Raw genomic sequence first — 18,747 nt, 5'->3', positions numbered from 1 at the left:
TATCATATCGATCACAAGTGCAGTATGGAGTACCTCAAGGCTCAGTACTAGGACCGCTTCTCTTCACGCTTTATATGTTACCCTTGGGAGATATCATCAGGAAACATGGTGTTAGCTTTCACTGTTATGCTGATGATACTCAGCTCTGTATTTCTTCGCGGCCCGGTGAAACACACCAATTTGAAAAACTAATGGAATGCATAGTCAATATAAAAAACTGGATGACGAGTAATTTCTTACTGCTAAATTCTGAAAAACAGAGGTGTTAATTATAGGACCTAAAAACTCTGCTTGTAATAACCTAGAACACTGTCTAAGACTTGATGGTTGCTCTGTCAATTCTTCGTCATTAGTTAGGAACCTAGGTGTGCTATTTGATTGCAATCTTTCCTTAGAAAGCCACGTTTCTAACATTTGTAAAACTGCATTTCTTCCATCTCAAAAATATATCTAAATTACGGCCTATGCTCTCAATGTCAAATGCAGAAATGTTAATCCATGCATTTATGACCTCAAGGTTAGATTATTGTAATGCTTTATTGGGTGGTTGTTCTGCACGTTTAGTAAACAAACTACAGCTGGTCCAAAATGCAGCAGCAAGGGTTCTTACTAGAACCAGGAAGTATGACCATATTAGCCCGGTCCTGTCAACACTGCACTGGCTCCCTATCAAACATCATATAGATTTTAAAATATTGCTTATTACTTATAAAGCCCTGAATGGTTTAGCACCTCAGTATTTGAATGAGCACCTTTTACATTATAATCCTCTACGTCCACTACGTTCTCAAAACTCAGGCAATTTGATAATACCTAGAATATCAAAATCAACTGCAGGCGGCAGATCCTTTTCCTATTTGGCGCCTAAACTCTGGAATAACCTACCTAACATTGTTCGGGGGGCAGACACACTCTTGCAGTTTAAATCTAGATTAAAGACCCATCTCTTTAACCTGGCTTACACATAACATACTAATATGCTTTTAATATCCAAATCCGTTAAAGAATTTTTAGGCTGCATTAATTAGGTTAACCGGAACCGGAAACAATTCCCATAACACCCTATGTACTTGCTACATCATTAGAAGAATGGCATCTACGCTAATATTTGTCTGTTTCTCTCTTATTCCGAGGTCACCGTAGCCACCAGATCCAGTCTGTATCCTGATCAGAGGGTCACTGCAGTCACCCGGATCCAGTACGTATCCAGATCAGATGGTGGATCAGCACCTAGAAAGGACCTCTACATCCCTGAAAGACAGCGGAGACCAGGACAACTAGAGCCCCAGATACAGATCCCCTGTAAAGACCTTGTCTCAGAGGACCACCAGGACAAGACCACAGGAAACAGATGATTCTTCTGCACAATCTGACTTTGCTGCAGCCTGGAATTGAACTACTGGTTTTGTCTGGTCGGAGGAGAACTGGCCCCCCAACTGAGCCTGGTTTCTCCCAAGGTTTTTTTCTCCATTCTGTCATCGATGGAGTTTCGGTTCCTTGCCATTGTCACCTCTGGCTTGCTTAGTTGGAGTCACTTCATCTACAGCGATATCGTTGACTTGATTGCAAATAAATGCACAGACACTATTTAACTGAACAAAGATGACATCACTGAATTCAATGATGAACTGCCTTTAAATATTTTGCATTATTGACACACTGTTTTCCTAATGAATGTTGTTCAGTTGCTTTGACGCAATGTATTTTGTTTAAAGCGCTATATAAATAAATGTGACGTGACTTGACAGCCCATTTTTAAATAAATGAGCCCAGTCGAGTCTTGTCCAATCCATCATACAGTTAAACAACTAACAGTGACTTTGAATGCTTTGTTAGTGAGAGCAGAGCGTGCGTCTGTTGCACTCGCGCCCATGGCACTGACGGCAGCTCGGGTGGATATTACAGGGTTCATCAGATGCAAAATTCACTTTCTGCTCTTAGACTCGCCCTGAGTGAGCTTTAAGCTGTCTGCAATTGTGTCAACTCCGAGACAAGAAGGTCTCCGATTAAGCGTTTGAGGTTTTTTTGGATATACGAATAAAGCAGTCGTCATTTACTCCCAACATCTGAGCCACTGAAGACACAGAGGATTAACGTTACTTTTGTTTTTTAAAGGAGCTGTATGTAAGAAATATATTTCAATTAATCATAAAATGGCCCTGATGTGTCACTAGACATTAAGAAATCATGTTCATTTCAAATACTTATATCACTGACAACAGTAGTCCGGCCAGGATATTGTCATTTAAAAAGTGGACTTGCAGCCCTCAACTGATGTTGATGTTGTCATTTTGTGTTTTGGCCTGACGCACCTCCCTCCACTCGTACTGCATCTTGCTAGAAGCATATTGGAAAAACTATTTTTTTCTCCTGAACTTAAGCCTTTTTTCATTCACGCTGTGAAACTGCGCGGCCAGTGGTTCATGCAGTGTATTAAAAAAACGAACCAATGGCTAGCCAGCGGAGCCGCACGAGCCTATGGTGACGAAGCCCGCTGAGCCTGCCAAAGCCCACCAGAATTGGTGGGGCGCGCTGGCTATATAAGCGGACATTTGCCACAGGATTCTCAGGTTTCTTCACTTTCAGCTGACTCTACGCTCATCGCTAATCCTTAAAGCCTGCTCATCATTGACACACCCTCGCAGCAGGAATTCTCCACTCGTGGACTGCCTTTCACTGAAAAGGCCCACTCCCACATTTCTCCTCTCTCAGCAAGCCTCTGAGAGAGAAACGGCTAGGCCTGGGAACTAATCAACTGTGTCTGAGTGAACTCACGCTGACACAGAGCCTGCTTAGTGCATACCTGCTCTCACCGCTGAGTTTCAAACTGTGTCTCACACGTAGGATCAATGCCCCTATTTACATCGAGTGACTCTATCTTCCTAAGTAGATGTTACAACCCACCTGGTACCAAAGTAGTTCTCTTTCTAGAATGACATAAATTGATTCAGTTTAGGAATAAACAATTTTAACTGTAGCAGATGACTATAAAAAACATATAGGCTATGACCAATGTAGACTTAAATTTTACATCATGTAATAAAAAAAAAGAAAAGAAAAAAATAATAATTGTAGAAAACAAAGAAGCTTCTAAGAGCAATAAACAAGCAAATAAAAAACACAATATAAAGTAGAATAAATAATGTAAAATATTAACATTTACCCTCTTTTCCGACAACTTATGGTCCACAAAACTGTAGACAGATTTGAAGCGATTTATCTGAAAATGTAAGCGTCTCAGAGAAAAGCCTTTGGGGTTTATGGTGTAAATCAGCAGTGAGTTTAAGAATACTCTTCACAAACATGGTGGGCCAGATGATCATCATCTTTGGGCATGATGGTGACTCTCCTGGCGTAGATGGCACACGGGATGGTGTCTTCAGGGGGATATAGACTATACATAAATAAATAATCCTGATTTTGTATTAGGCTATTATGGAATGTTAATAGCTTACAGCTTAAAAGTTTGGGCAAAATGATAACAGGTTGGACAAAATTACTTTGGTTTGAAGTGGGTTTTTATAGGATACATTGTGATTATATAAAACGTTAAAAAGATTAAATTTACTTTTCACTTTACAATTCATAATTCATACAGATACCTACTACAAACGTAGGGTATTTATATATGTATTAATTAATTGATTAATATTTTATTATGTTTCAATTATGCATTACGGTCAAATAAATTGAATAAATGAAATAAGAGGAACCTTTTTTTTTCTGAACCTGACAGTGTACTGTACAGCGAACAGACAATCACTAATACCATTGATTTACTTCTTGTGTGAGTTAGAGCAATGGCTGTAGATTAAAACACCCGCAGATGACATGGCACCCCAAACCATCACTGATTGTGGAAACTTTACACTGTCTGTGCATAGTGGTTCTTGAAGCACTGACTCCAGCTGCAGTCCACTCTTTGTGAATCTCCCCCACATTTTTGAATGGGTTTTGTTTCACAATCCTCTCCACAGTGCGGTTATCCCTATTGCTTGTACACTTTTTTTCTACCACATCTTTTCCTTCCCTTCGCCTCTCTAATAATGTGCCTGGACACAGAGCTCTGTGAACAGCCAGACTCTTTTGCAATGACCTTTTGTGTCCTGCCCTCCTTGTGCAAGGTGTCAATGATCATCTTTTGGACAACTGTCAATTCAGCAGTCTTCCCCATGATTGTGTAGCCTACAGAACTATAGTGAGAGACCATTTAAAGGCTTTGCAGGGGCTTTGAGTTAATTAGCTGATTAGATTGTGGCACCAGGTGTCTTCAATATTGAACCTTTTCACAGTATTCTAATTTTCTGAGATTTGGGATTTTCCTTAGTTGTCAGTAATAAACATAAAAATTAAAAGAAATAAACATTTGATATATATCAGTCTATGTGTAATGAATAAATAAACAAGTTTCACTTTTTGAATGGAATTAGTGAAATAAATCAACTTTTTGAAGATATTCTAATTATATGACCAGCACCTGTATATACAGCATAGTGCATGACAATACAAAAAAAAAAATATTTGGGAACCATTACAATATTTTGAAAAGTCTGAATATTATATTGAAGCCGAGTTTATTTGATCAAAAATACAGTAAAATGTAAATACAGTAATGTAGAGAAGTACTATAAATGCCATACATTTTCAGTAGCCATAACCAGTCATTGCAATGATTTGTCAGATTACAACTCAATAACTTGAAATTATTCTTTCACTCTGGAAAAACTATGATACATTTGAACACAATCACAGACTTTTGTGCCATTCCTGGAAACAGTTTCTGTTCAACTGAAGACACAAGTGAACGTCACAAGCCTGGCATTTCCAAGGTGTTTGTAGCTTCTTTCTATGCACTGCTTTGCAATGCACACAGATCCGGCGACCGACAGAAGCGACTCTTCTGACGTCTGAGGTCAGCTCAGCTCCTGGAATTGGCACATGGTCTGTGCTATACTGTTTTGGTGCTGCTTTCTGTGACATGCCACAGAGCTCTGCAATAACCTCCTCCATGAACTGATCATGAGTCATGTTGCCGTGCAGCTCTTTGTGCAATATGAAAGCGTTGTTGGCAGCAATGTCCAAGAAGTGTAGAAAGATTTTTCTGTACCACTTCATAGTTTTGTGCTGTGCAGAGTAGTATTGCAGAAGCTGATCGGACAGGTCAACACCCCCCATGTGCTGGCTGTATGCAGTCACAGGTGCAGGACATGGAAAAGACTTTGTCTTCCATTTATCTTGTGCTTTGACGTTCCTTTTCATGTGCTCTCCTGTATAGGCAGCATGTATGGTGGAACAAACAGACACCACTTGTGTGTCCATCCACTTCACACACACAAGAGGCCCATCCCGAATCCACCTGATGGATCCCCTGCTGGAGCTTCTGTTCAGTGAATTAGTTGCAGTCTTCGGGAAGCCCTTCCTCTGCTCTCTGTACGTCCCACAAGCACCAAAATTCAGAGCAAACAAGTCTGTGAAGAGCTTTGGACTGGTGTAGAAATCATCCATGTACACATGGTACCCAGAGCCCAAATGTTCACGGTCCAGGAGAGACATCACAGCATCATACGAAAGCCCACGGTCTGCAGGTAAACTATTCTTGCCTGTGTAGACGGAGAAGTCCACAATATATCCATTTGATGAGTCGGAAAGAATAAAAAACTTGAACTTTGTCAGCTTGGCTTTCATGTATGCTGTCATTCCTATATTTGCTCTGCATGCCACCAATCTCTCCTTCACAGCTACATTTCTTCTAGGATGATAGAAGGCTTTGCACGCAAGACGAATAGTGTCCATGAGGGGTTTGATCCTGAACAGACGGTCATGTTGGTCTGTGCCTCTCTTTCTGTCGTTTTCCTTGTCTGCGTCTGGGTGACTCATGTGTACATTCCAGGAAATGGTGCGGTATCTGTTCCTTGACATAACTGTGGCGGGAAAAGGCAGAGAGAAAAGACTGTCCTTTCCCCAGTAGTCAGCAATGGAGCTCATCTTCACCACAGCCATGTAGAATACGAGTCCGATGTAACGATACAGCTCATCAACACTGACATCTGTCCATTTGTACTTGCAGCCCTTTGCCATTGCCCTGGCAGCCTGAGCATTTGTGTTGCGGCATAGGTTTTCCATGGCACTCTCTGTGAAAAACATTTGGAAAAGACTCATGGGAGAGTGTGAGTCAGCAGCAGACAACCGTGGTCCTGGTTCCCGAGCAGGCAGGAATCTCAGAGTCTGTGGAACCTGGTCAACATCAGTCTCTGCTTTCCATGAAAGAGTCCTGATTCTCTTTGCAGCAGGCATCTGGTCACTGTCACTCTCACATCTGCAAAAAGAGCAGGCAAAAACATGCTGACAACAGGATCACAACAGCTTTATCAATCTAGTGTGTTAACAGCTCATTAAAATAAGCAGTTTACATATATACATTATATATATATATATATATATATATATATATATATATATATATATATATATATATATATATATACACACACACACACACACACATATATATATATATATATATATATATATATATATATATATATATATTATATTATGTACCATTATGTAAACCGAAGTAAATGTACTCAGTTACCTCAGTACTCAGTAATGTAACCTCGGTTCCCTTATATACGGAATGAGTACTGTGTCATAAGCCGTTATATTGAGACGCTATTGGGAAAAATCATATTTCTCAAAGTCTTTTTCAATCACGAATTTAAACTGCATGACCACTGATTTGTGGGGTTCGATAGAAAATTAACCAATGGCGGCACAGTGGCACCGTGCAAGCCTATGGTGAGCGAGCCCATCCGAACCTGCAAAAAGGGCCGGGGCATCGGGCTATACAAGTGGCCGTCTCACCCAGGCAAACTGATTTAATTAGACTGAAGTGACAACATGAAGTGTCCTTGCGTTGCGTATAGCACAGCAAAGTACACAATACTCGTTACACATCTAAGGGAACAAAGGTTCCATTACTAACAGAGTATGTTCACCTTCGATACTACACTCAAACTGTATCGGAATCCATTAGGCTGAGACGCTATGGCAGGGATGGGCAACTCCGGTCCTGGAGGGCCACTATCCTGCAGAGTTTAGCTCCAACCCTAATTAAACACACCTGAACAAGGCAATCAGTGTTTTCGGGATTACTAGATAGATACAGGCAGGTGAGTTTTTATGAGGGCTGAAGTTAAACTCTGCAGGACAGTGGCCCTCCAGGACCGGAGTTGCCTATCCCTGCGCTATGGGGACAATACAATCATGCCGTGCTATCAGGAACGGGTATTCACCCAGAGCACTAAAAACAAATACCTACAATATGCCAGAGCAGTCGGGGATGTAATTACCCCAGTAATTTTGTTGACCTCCTACAGTACAGGCGCCAAGAGGCCTGAGAACGTGTAGGGGACAAAGTTAACCCCAGGGACCCGAAAGCAGTCAACCATGATGGTGGGCTTATGCTGAGAGGACCTGTGCTTGTAGCACAGGAATATCCAGGTTGCAGAACCTGAAAAATGTGGACGGTGAGGCCGAGCCAGCCACCCCACATATTTCTGCGATAGGCATTCTACTAGACCAAGCACATGAGGAAGCCATGCCCCTTGTGGAGTGTGGTTTAACTCTTATCGGACATTGGAGCCTGGAGGATGAGTAAGCGAGAGTTATCGCATCCCCTATCCATCAGGATAGCCTTTGCTTCGAGACAAATGACCCTTGGTGTGACCTCCAAAGCACACAAAGAGCTCTTTCGACTGTCGAAAAGAGGCAGAATGGTCAATGTAGGCTCTCAAAGTCCTGACAGGGCAGAGTAAGTTCAACTCCTGATCATCCTGGGAAAGAACTATGGGACAGAGTTGGAGGATGACCTTGGAGTTGACAGGCCCGAACTCAATACAGAAGGGACTCACAGAGAGCACCTGCAATTCTCCTACTCGCTTAACCAATGCTAGCGCCACTAGCAGAGCGGTTTTCAGCAACAGAATGCAAGTTAGCAGTCTGAAGCGGTTCGAAGGGCAGATCTTTGAGGCCCCTAAGAACCGTGGATAGGTCTCATGTGGGGATCGTGAAGGGGCGAGGAGGGTTCAGCCTCCTGGACCCCTTTAGAAAACTAACAACCAGGTTGTTTTTACCCACAGACATCCCAGCTATAGGAGCATGAGAAGCTGCGATAACCGCAACATTACTCCCTCTACACTTTAAGGGTAGAGGGAGTAAGCCCCCTATCCAGGCATGGGGTGGGACGCCTAATAGCCTGGGCAGTGGCCTTAGTAGCGCGCAGAGCCAAGTGCAGTGCTGAAGTGTAAGCTCGTCCTGCAAGGGCCAAAGTCGTCCGGCATGGTTTGGATGGGAGGGTCACCTTAGACTTCCATCCAATGGCAGCAGGTGGGCACAGTTGTGCATCTACAGCTTCGTCCACTGGAGGGATCTTCTCATAGCCCTTCTGCCCCACTCACGGAATTTGCTCCTTTTTTAATTATATATTTTTTTTTTTTATACAAACCTCAGCAAAAGCTGCATGCACACTGCATGCGGTTTGCGAGCGTTGCGCTGACCGGGTACTAGGGAAGCGGAGAGCTGGTCAGCGTTGATCTCTGCTGCACGACAGCTTCAAGTCTTGGATCCAGTAAAGAGATCAGTCTTGCAGAAGGAGAATGAATCCGTTTGCCTGGATGAGACGACCGCTTATTTAGCCTGATGTCCAGTCCCTTTTGGCGGGTTTGGGCAGCTCGGTCACCATACGCTCTTTCTATCAAACTCCACGAACCAATGATCGTGCAGTTTTACTCCGTGATTGAGAAAGGCTTCATAAATATAAGAAAAAAGATTTTTCTCTGTAGCGTCTCAGCCTACCGGCTTACGACACAGTATGAGTGTAGTATCAAAAGGGAACCAAGTGCTCCAGTAGCTCAGTGGTGGAGCATTGCATTATCAGCACAAAAGGTTATGGGTTCAATTCCCAGGGGGACACATGCTGGTTAAAAAATGTATAGTCTGAAGGCATAAATGGAAATGTTAACTAACAGGTGCAAAATAAACAAAAAACTTACTGGTTTAGATGGTCTACAGCGCTGATAACTGAATGACGCTTGGATGCTGCCCTCGTGTAATATGCACCTGAAGGTACCACGTTCCTAAAACAAAATAAATAAATGAAAACGAGTTATCTTAAGCCCTATTTGCATGGGATAAGTATTGTCTAGGGATCTTGTGTGATTTTGAAATTATCACCCACATCTGAATTTCATGTGGTGCATTCACACGGGATAAGCGAATCCTGAGATTTTACTCGAATTTACTGACTTATCTCCTGGAAGTCAAGGTTTTGGGAGTCCCGTTCTATGGTCCAGATGTTTTTTTTTTTTAAGAAATGAATATAGTTTCTTCTGCTGTAATTTACATTTCGCCAGGTTAAAATAATATCTCAAGTTTTATGCTTTATTTGTAACACATTAACCTCAAAACCTTTTCAGATTTCTCTTTCTGCAAATTGTATGGTGTAGCGCAGTGGTTCCCAACCTTTTTCAACTCGCAGCCCACATAACCAAACTCATATGTTTCCACTGCAAAAAAATTAACTGACCCCACTATTGTTGGGTTAATAACTTAGTACTCAGAATCTAAATTGTAAACTGTCTTTATTGTAGGTCTGCGCCGATCACGATCGGCCGATCGTTATGCGCATCTCGCCAGTAAAGCCGGTTCTCTAATCAGCGGCAAATTCCATCAGGTGCGTGATTTCACATAGAGCAGATGTTACTACACAGAGCCATTGTTAACAGAGAAGCTGTGCAAATCCACGGTCATTTTCAGCGTTTATTTGCGCATCTTCTCAGTTAACAACGGCTCTGTGTGGTAACAGCTGCTCTATGTGAAATCACGCACCTGATGGAATTTGCCGCTGATTAGAGAACCGGCTTTACTGACGAGATGTGCATTAACGATCGGCCGATCGTGATCGGAGCACCCTTACTTTATTGAATTAACTGGCAATGAACAGAAAATAACTTGGGCTGGCACCGCTTAAGCGGTTGTTCTGTAGCATATGCAGCAAAAATATCTACGATAAATTGGCAGTTTATTCTTAAACCAATCAGCGAGCTTGAATAGTTGAGACAATTACAGTTTAATATTTTGTTTCTTTTTGTTATATATATATATATATATATATATATATATATATATATATATATATTATATTATATATATATATATATATATATATATATATATATATATATATATATATATATATATATATAACACACACACACATATATGAAATTAGGTTATGACTTAGACATTTTTACATATATAACAATATTATTGTTTCTTTTAAAAGTAATTGGCGGCCCACTTGCAATACCATCGCGACACAAAGGTTGAAAACCACTGGTGTAGCGATATGATGACAGCACCCAAAATACTATCACTCTGTTCTTCGTGCATAAGTACAAAGTACACACAGCCCGGCACGTCACCTGTAGGAGAATAAAATACAGTCTGTGGCGACGGTTTGCAATCCATCCTGTCAGTTCATAAACCGGCACGATTTGTTAAACCGAGGAAACAGTTTAAGAATTTGTGAGTACGGTTTATAAACCGATGGGACAGGTTGCAAAACCGTTGCCACGGATTGATTGTATGTTTTTCTCCTACAGATGACGTGCCGGGCTGCGTATGAAAGTGAGTTAAAGGTGAAAGTAAATCCATCGGTCTTTCAGTTTCCTTCAGTGCCGACTGGCAGAGCGTGCATGTACTTTATCAGTTTAGTTTAGTTTATTTGTTTAGCACGTTTAGTACAAGTACAAAACTATGCAAGGAGGGAACGAAGCCATTCCAGGCTTGTACAGAGTTCCACTCCTGCTCATATTAATTCATGAGACATGCAGACGTAACACTCAAAAAAAAACAAAATAAAAAAACAAAAGACAAACGAAACAAAACAAGAGCATAAGCAGAAAAAAAACAACAAAAAACAATACAAAACAACAGTTCAATAACATAAAAGATGATCAATCTAGATGAAAATGCAAAAAGAGCAAGCAATACCTAGAAAGGACTACATAAAGGCGTCAGGCTAGCAATAGTAGTCTCTTCAAATGCTTTTTGAAAGCAGAATAAGAGGACATTGATCGCAACGATGGGCTTAAATCATTCCAGAGCTTAGGACCTCTAAAAGAAATATTAAATTGATGTCTTGTAGTTCGTGTGTAAGGTAAGACAAAAGTATTATTGCTATGTCTAGTTTGAAATGAGTGTACATGTGAGATGGGGATGAACAAACTCTGAAAGGAGTCTGGTAGATCTTGTTTCCTATATATAAACTTATGCATAAATAGACATGTTTGATAAATATTTACCTTATCAATAGGGAGAACTTTGAATTCTGAATTCTGAATTCTTGAATTCTTATCAAGTCATATGGCATCCTATTTTGGGTTAAATAATGTCCCAAATGCTTCCAGATATACAAGGTTACAGGTTAATTGAGAAATATGTCTGAATCTATCTATAGTTTATTTTCACTTTATAAATAATAATTGTCTCGTTATAAATAATTGTTGTCTCGCGGAGCGCCGTCTTTTAGCGCGTGTTCGAAACCCACGCCAACACAGGCGTACAATTGTTTTTTTTTTTTTTTATCCTACTTACTTCAGCCGAGAAACGGGCGATCATACTAATAACTTGTAATCTTTACAATAATATCAGAATCATGCAATGAGCAAGTCTGCATTTATTAGACACTTAATATCACGTCAGTTTGTGCTTTCAGAATTGGCGAATCTGCTGCCATCGTTCCAGCACATCTGCAGCAGAGACCTGAACCAGGAAGTTGGTCACCTGATCACACGGTAACCAGTTAAACCGTAACCCCTGCTCGCTGATGGGACAACAAGGAACATCATTCACTGATTCTACACAACTCAAATCTACACGTCGGGGGGATTTCCAAGATGGCGGAGTGAACGGTTGTGTTTATGCAGGCTCTGAGGGAAGTAGCTTAAAATCGTCCTAAAATTGTTATCTTTGACATAAAAAACCAACCAATAGTAAACGATGGCAAACACCAACCAAGTAACATTAAATCGAGGGCTAGTGGAGCATGACTACAACTTAAATGCTCTTGCAGAGGCATGTGATGAAGAAGAAATTGAAGACATGATGGTGGAAACTGCCAAAACAAGACATGATCATACACCTCTGCCCAGCCCAAATCCTAAGAAAGTAAAATCAAAGGCTAAAGACAAAGTTAAACAGACGAAATAACAAATGAAGTGATTTTTGATGCAATTCAAACTCTAATTAAGAGATTTGACGAGCAGGATCAGAGACTGAAAATCATTGAAAAGACAATGGAGGAAAATGCTCACGCAGTTAAAAAGAATAAAGAAGACATTGGCGAACTGAAAAAGGAAGCAGCAGACTTAAGGAAAGAGAACATCTCATTGAGACAGCAGTGTTTAGAGCATGCCAGGTACAAAAGAAGATGGGATCTCAGACTGATCGGTCTTCCAGAAAAGGAAAATGAAGACCCAAGAGAAACGGTGATCGGAATTCTTACCCGGGTGATTCCGTGGTCAGTGGAGAAGCTCCGGCAATCGGTAGATACCGTACATCGCTTAGGAAAAAGAAACGACGTTGCTACTAATAAGTTACCCAGGCCAGTGATCATCCAGTTTGCAATGAGGACTGTGCGTGATGAAGTGTGGAAAAAATCAAGAGAGGCAAGGGTGTGTAAAGACATGAACATTCAATTTAAAGAAGACTTTTCAAAGGAAGATCGCGAAGCTCGTGCTAAGTTATGGCCAAAAGTGCAAGAAGCCAGGAAAAATGGGAAGAGAGCTTTCCTAAAAGAAGGCTATGCACTTATTGATGGACTCAGAGTTGACCCGTGACTGAGGTTCACAAGGTAACTAACACGTAGACTCGTTAAAGTATTCAGGATTGCCGCATACTAGATGGAAATAATCTGTTAAAACTGATTGAGAATGGTGTTTAACTAAAAGCAATACTACATGTTCAGTTTGTTTGGTTTGGTTATAGAGTTAAGGACAACATGTTCATTCCTGTGTATACTGTTGAGTGTGTGCTGAGAGTTGAGAACGTTATACATATAATTTAATTTATGTCTATTTCTTTTCTATCTTTGAATGCTAGGGGGTTAAAAAACCGTGTTAAGCGTAAAGCTATTTTTTTATTTTGCAAGGAACAAAAGGCAAGCTGTGTTTTCTTACAAGAGACTCATTCTAATTCAATTGATGAAAAATTCTGGAAAGTTCAGTGGGGTGATTTAGCCTTGTTTGCACATGGATCTTCACATTCGGCCGGAGTGATGGTATTATTTAACAGATTTGAAGGCTCTGTAATTGTTCATAAAGGGGACACAGAAGGCCACTGGTTAATGATAACAGTAGAAATACACGACAAATGTTATATATTACTCTGTATTTATGGTTATAATAACAAAGTGACTAATAGAGAAATGTTTAAGAAACTTGGTAAATTGGTAAATGAATGGAAAAAAAAGTATAATGCAGAAAATGTGATAATAGGAGGTGACTTTAATATAGTCCCTGATTTATGGCTAGATAAAAGACCTCAAAGAGGTACACATTCTGTGTATAATGATACTATATTGAATTTTTGTAAAACTGTCAATGTTGTTGATTATTGGAGGGTATCTAACCCAAACTGCACTCAGTATACATGGTTTAACTCCTCAGGAAATGGTCAATGTTCGAGATTAGATTATTGGCTTATTTCTTGTGATCTATGTAAAATTGTCACAGAATGTGAAATAACAGCTGCCCCACTTACAGATCACTGTATGGTTACTCTGTCCTTATCAAGTTTTAAGAAACCTGATATTTCTCCTAATATTTGGAAGTTTAATAATGACTTGTTAAAGAATGATAGATTTTATGATGAGGTGTTGACTCTTATTGAGGAGATTGAAAATCTAGACATGTCTAACATAAATAAATGGGAATGGTTTAAATTTAGGGTTAAACAAATAGCAGTTGATATAGGCAAACATTTATCAGTGAGGAGGAAACAGAAACAAAGGGAACTGATTGGAGAAATAAACTCATTGGCAGTTAATACACAAGAATCACCAGAAGATTCTGCAAAATTAAAGTCACTGCAATCCCAACTAGATGAATTGTACTCAGAAAAAGCAAATGGCGCTTATATTCGATCAAGGGCGCGGTGGATTGAAAAAGGAGAAAAAAAGTTCATCATATTTTTTCGGCCTGGAAAAACAAAGACAAACAAAGAAAAACATTTGTAAGCTTAAGATTAATGAAACTATAACAGGTGATCAAAAAGAAATTCAAAATGAAATTTTGCTTTTCTATTCTAACCTTTATAAATCTAATTACCAAAAAGCTGATTGTGATTCTTTATTTGCGATTATAAGAGATAAAATATGTAAACTGAATGAAGAAGATAAATTCTTAATTGATGATGAGTTGACTTTAGAAGAAATGGATGTAGCTTTAAAACAGATGAATAATAATAAATCACCAGGTATAGATGGATTAACTACTGAATTCTTAAAACATTTTTGGAAAGATATTCGGAAATTATTATATAATGCATTTTTAGAATGCATTCAGGAAGGAAGCTTATCACCTACTATGAAAACAGGTTTGATAAGCTTGCTACCTAAACCCAATAAACCGTTGATATTATTAGATAATTGGAGACCAATAACTTTATTATGTACAGATTATAAATTACTTGCCCTTGTGTATGCTAATCGTCTCAAACAGGTTCTTGGGAAACTGGTAGAGGAGTATCAATCAGCATTCATTAAAGGAAGATATATTCAAAACCATATTAGACTAATCCTGGATATGATCGACTATCAATCATTGATACAATCAGAGAGCTTAATTTTATTTATAGATTTTTTTAAAGCATTCGATACGGTGGAGCATGAATTTATATTTACAACACTTAGAATGTTTGGGTTTGGGGAAGGGTTTTGCAAGGTTATTAAAATGTTTTATAACAATATTTATAGTTATATATCCCTAAATCCAGGTATGACACCCAGAATTGAAATTCTGCGTGGAATTAGACAAGGATGTCCTATCTCTCCAAAATTGTTTATATTATGCACTCAAATGTTAGCTTATTTAGTTGTCAACCATCCCCAGTTAAAAGGAATAACCATTTCTGATTACGAATATCGAATTAGTCAATTTGCTGATGACACAGTAATATTTTTAAAAGATACATCTATAGTTAAAAAAGCCCTGAACATTATTTCAGTATTTTCAAGAGCTTCAGGCTTATGCCTAAATTTAAAAAAAATGTGAACTTTTTCCTTTGTTTTCATGTAATGAAGATAATATAGAATCCATTCCTGTTAAATCTGAAGTGAAATACTTAGGTTTAATAATGTCTAAGGAAATACAAACGCGAGAATTAGTAAACATTGATGAGAGAATTGACAGTATGAAAAAATCCCTTAATCGTTGGCTTATGAGAGATCTGTCTATTATGGGCAGAATCCTCTTGACTAAAGCAGAAGGCATATCTAAACTAATTTACCCATGCTACTCCCTTTATGTTTCTCCTCAACTGATAAAAAAGGTTAACTCTATTGTGTTTAATTTTATATGGAAAAACAAAACTCATTATATTAAAAAATCTCAGATGATTAAAGAATATAAAAATGGAGGTCTAAAAGCCACTGAATTTGAATCAACGGTTGGAGTTCTTAAAATGAATTGGATTAAAATGTATTTAGCACAGCCAAACTCAATGTGGTTTCAGATACCAAAGTATGTATTCAAGGAAATTGGAGGGTTAGAATTTTTGTTGAAATGTGATTTTGAGGTTTCCAAATTGCCAATTAAGCTTTCAAAATTCCACAAACAGGTTTTGTTTTTTGGAAAATGTTATTCACACAAAATTTTACTCCGCATGGTTCTACCTTGTGGAATAACAGAACCATTACAATAAATAGAAAGACAGTATTCAAACAAGAGTGGTATGAGAAAAATGTTTTATATGTTATAGACCTTTTAGATGGAACTGGGCAAATTATTCAACATAATTCATTCATGGAGAAGTTTGAAATAAAATGTTCCTTTAGAGAATTTAATACTTTGTGTAAAGCCATCCCTCGTGCTTTAAAACAATTAATACAAAACACTCTTACGTATTCAAGTGTGTCTGTTAAATTGCCTGAGTTAAAGATTGGAGACTTATATATTGGGGACAAAAACTGTAAGAACAAAGTAATAGGGAATGTATTAAAATGTAAATTATTTTCAGACTTCAATACACCTTCAAAATTAAAACAATTTGAAAATGAAATATTTAAAAACAAATTCAGTTAATCTTAAACGGCCAGTTCTACCTAAAATGAAGGATATTCAGTTTAGGATTATTAATAATGTGTATCCAGCAGCTGAAATATTACGAAAAAGATTCCGTTTTGAGGTAGATCCTTGTGTTTTTTGTTTAGAAGAGCGTGAAACCACTGAACATTTATTTTTCTCTTGTCCAGTCACATTAAAGTTCTGGCAGGATCTTTACAGCTGGCTAAATATTGATATCAACACTGGTATTCCATCAATAAATTTGTTTCAGGTTTTGGTTTTTGCCGATGTAGAAGGGCTTTCGAAAAATATGTCATTGATGTTAAACATTATTATCACAATGGGTAAATATCATATACATAAAAGTAAGTGGAATAACAGTAAACCCTCTTTAAACTGCTTTAAAAATGAATGTCATAAATACTTAGAATCTTTGAAACTCTTATCCAAAGATAATCAATACCACGAAGATCTGTATAAAACCATGTACGAGTCTCTTTCCTTTTAAGACTGGTAAAAAAATTTGCCTTTTTTTTTTCCTTTTCTTTTCTTTTGCAACCCCCTGAAATGTTTAAAGTATTTTTGTTTTTTTTATTGTTATTGTATGTAGTGATATATCTGTATATATATATACACAGTCATTTATGTATGATGGAGATGTGACTGGAATAGTGTATATTTTGTCATATGCAAGTTATTGTTCCCCATTTGAGTTTGTAAATTGATATTGTTCTAACTAAAAAAAAAAAAAAAAAAAAAATCTACACGTCGTATTTGTTCATGTCTAGGTAAATTTGATGATTTTGTGTTTTATTAACTAGGTGCAACACTTAATGAATGTAACTAATTAACATCTACACATCTGGTATATGCTTTAAAGTTGCCAGATTGCCCATTTGTTAAATAAATGTTGAAATGTATACATATGTCTGAAGACTGTTGATTTTATGTCTGATCTTGTACATAATTATTATGTTAAAAATAAAGTTAAACTTTTTTTTTACTGAAAAGAGGACTTAATTAATTACACTTAAAACAACCCCAGGGGTGTTAAATACATTTACTCAGTAGATGATCGTTTATATGTCACAGACATTGTTTAAAATAAATTGTATAATGTGATATAATTATATATATATATATATATATTATATATTTTAAGGATTGTACCCTGTCGAAGCCAATGTTGTACCCTTTTTGAAGGGTCTATTTTTGTACCGTTAAATAAAAGGTACAAAACTGCCACCACAGGTACAAAACTGGTCTCTTTAAGGTACAAATCACAAGGGTACAAATTTGTACCCTATGCCAAGGGTACAGCCCCAGTGACAAGGCATTGTACCCCTAAAGGTACAATTGTGTACTTTCTTTTTCTGAGAGTGTAACATTAAGTTCTGGGCAATTACATATTCATGTATACCAATTTATGTGCGCAAATATCTGCTAAGGTGTAAATGTTTTAAGTGTAACTTTGTTAATGATGCTGTATATGACATGAAACGGCCGTAAGGTAACCAAAACAAACTGTAGGTCATTGATATAGTTTTATTTATTTTGTCACAGTATAGAATATTTAAACCGTTAACGTTACATGTTTTGTAAGACAATGTTAAAAGTTCAATTCGATGAAAACGCCACAGATCAACACATGTTAAGTTATATGAGCATGCGCAGATTCTTATAACAACTATTGTACGAAAAAAATAAACTTACTCATTATAAATTGTATCCTTTGTTGTTTCAGATTGCTTCTTACAATGAAAGCTTTCGTCCTCCAAATCTTCGTCGTCGTCTGAAGAACATGTTAACTCTTCCTCACTGTCTGTGGTCGTCTGCAGAGCTTCCTCGCGTGTGTGCGCCATCGTGAAGAAATGACAATAAAGCTAAAGATGTGCTTCCTTTTTATCGTGGGGCGTTAATGTGTTTCTGTGGCTCATAGCAGACCATTAACACATGAATAAAGCGCTTCTGTTGTGTGGAGTCAGACCAGCGTCCTCCTCCTCACACTTCTCTTTCCTACACTAAAATGGCCAAACTCTCTCTTTGACGCCCATTCTCTTGTGAAATGGCTGGAGTATCTTTCTCTCTGATTGGGTGTATTCACACGACTGTCTTAGCGGGTATTTCATTGGGGAAAAAAACGGGTTGGGCAAACACCGCTCAGTAGTCTCTATTTATGAATAAACTTCCACACAAACTCATTTTCATTGGCTTTTCTTTCCCGCTACATTCTGTATAAACAGATTTCGGTTTTACTAAATTTGCGTCAAAGGAGCTAGTCTAGAATGGACAGATGACGCATTTCTTAATATCCGCGCTAAATAGATCCCTTGAGGTGGGGGGTCGTTTTACAAGCAACTATAACTCGACCTCCTTTTTTTCCATCATAAAACGTTACATA

At 38.3% G+C, this 18,747-nt stretch overlaps 1 protein-coding gene across 2 annotated transcripts; it reads right to left on the bottom strand.

The window, feature by feature from the left end:
* Window positions 1-4,608: 4,608 nt before the first annotated feature.
* On the bottom strand, window positions 4,609-18,375 carry LOC132124638 (piggyBac transposable element-derived protein 4-like). 2 transcript variants are annotated; one of them, XM_059535753.1, is made up of 3 exons: window positions 18,060-18,375; window positions 9,054-9,137; window positions 4,609-6,316 (listed from the first exon to the last, which is right to left on the bottom strand). In XM_059535753.1, the coding sequence occupies exons 1-3, from the start codon at window positions 18,206-18,208 to the stop codon at window positions 4,747-4,749; spliced, it is 1,803 nt and encodes a 600-aa protein (XP_059391736.1). In that variant the 5' UTR covers window positions 18,209-18,375; the 3' UTR covers window positions 4,609-4,746. The 2 variants fall into 2 exon arrangements, with proteins under 2 accessions (XP_059391736.1, XP_059391737.1); XM_059535754.1 differs by lacking the exon at window positions 9,054-9,137.
* Between the last annotated feature and the right edge of the window lie 372 nt (window positions 18,376-18,747).

This window comes from Carassius carassius, chromosome 43, assembly GCF_963082965.1.
Source record: "Carassius carassius chromosome 43, fCarCar2.1, whole genome shotgun sequence".
Classification (NCBI taxonomy): domain Eukaryota; kingdom Metazoa; phylum Chordata; class Actinopteri; order Cypriniformes; family Cyprinidae; genus Carassius; species Carassius carassius.
Note: the sequence above shows the minus strand (reverse complement) of the source record. Positions and strands in the feature narration are given on the sequence as shown.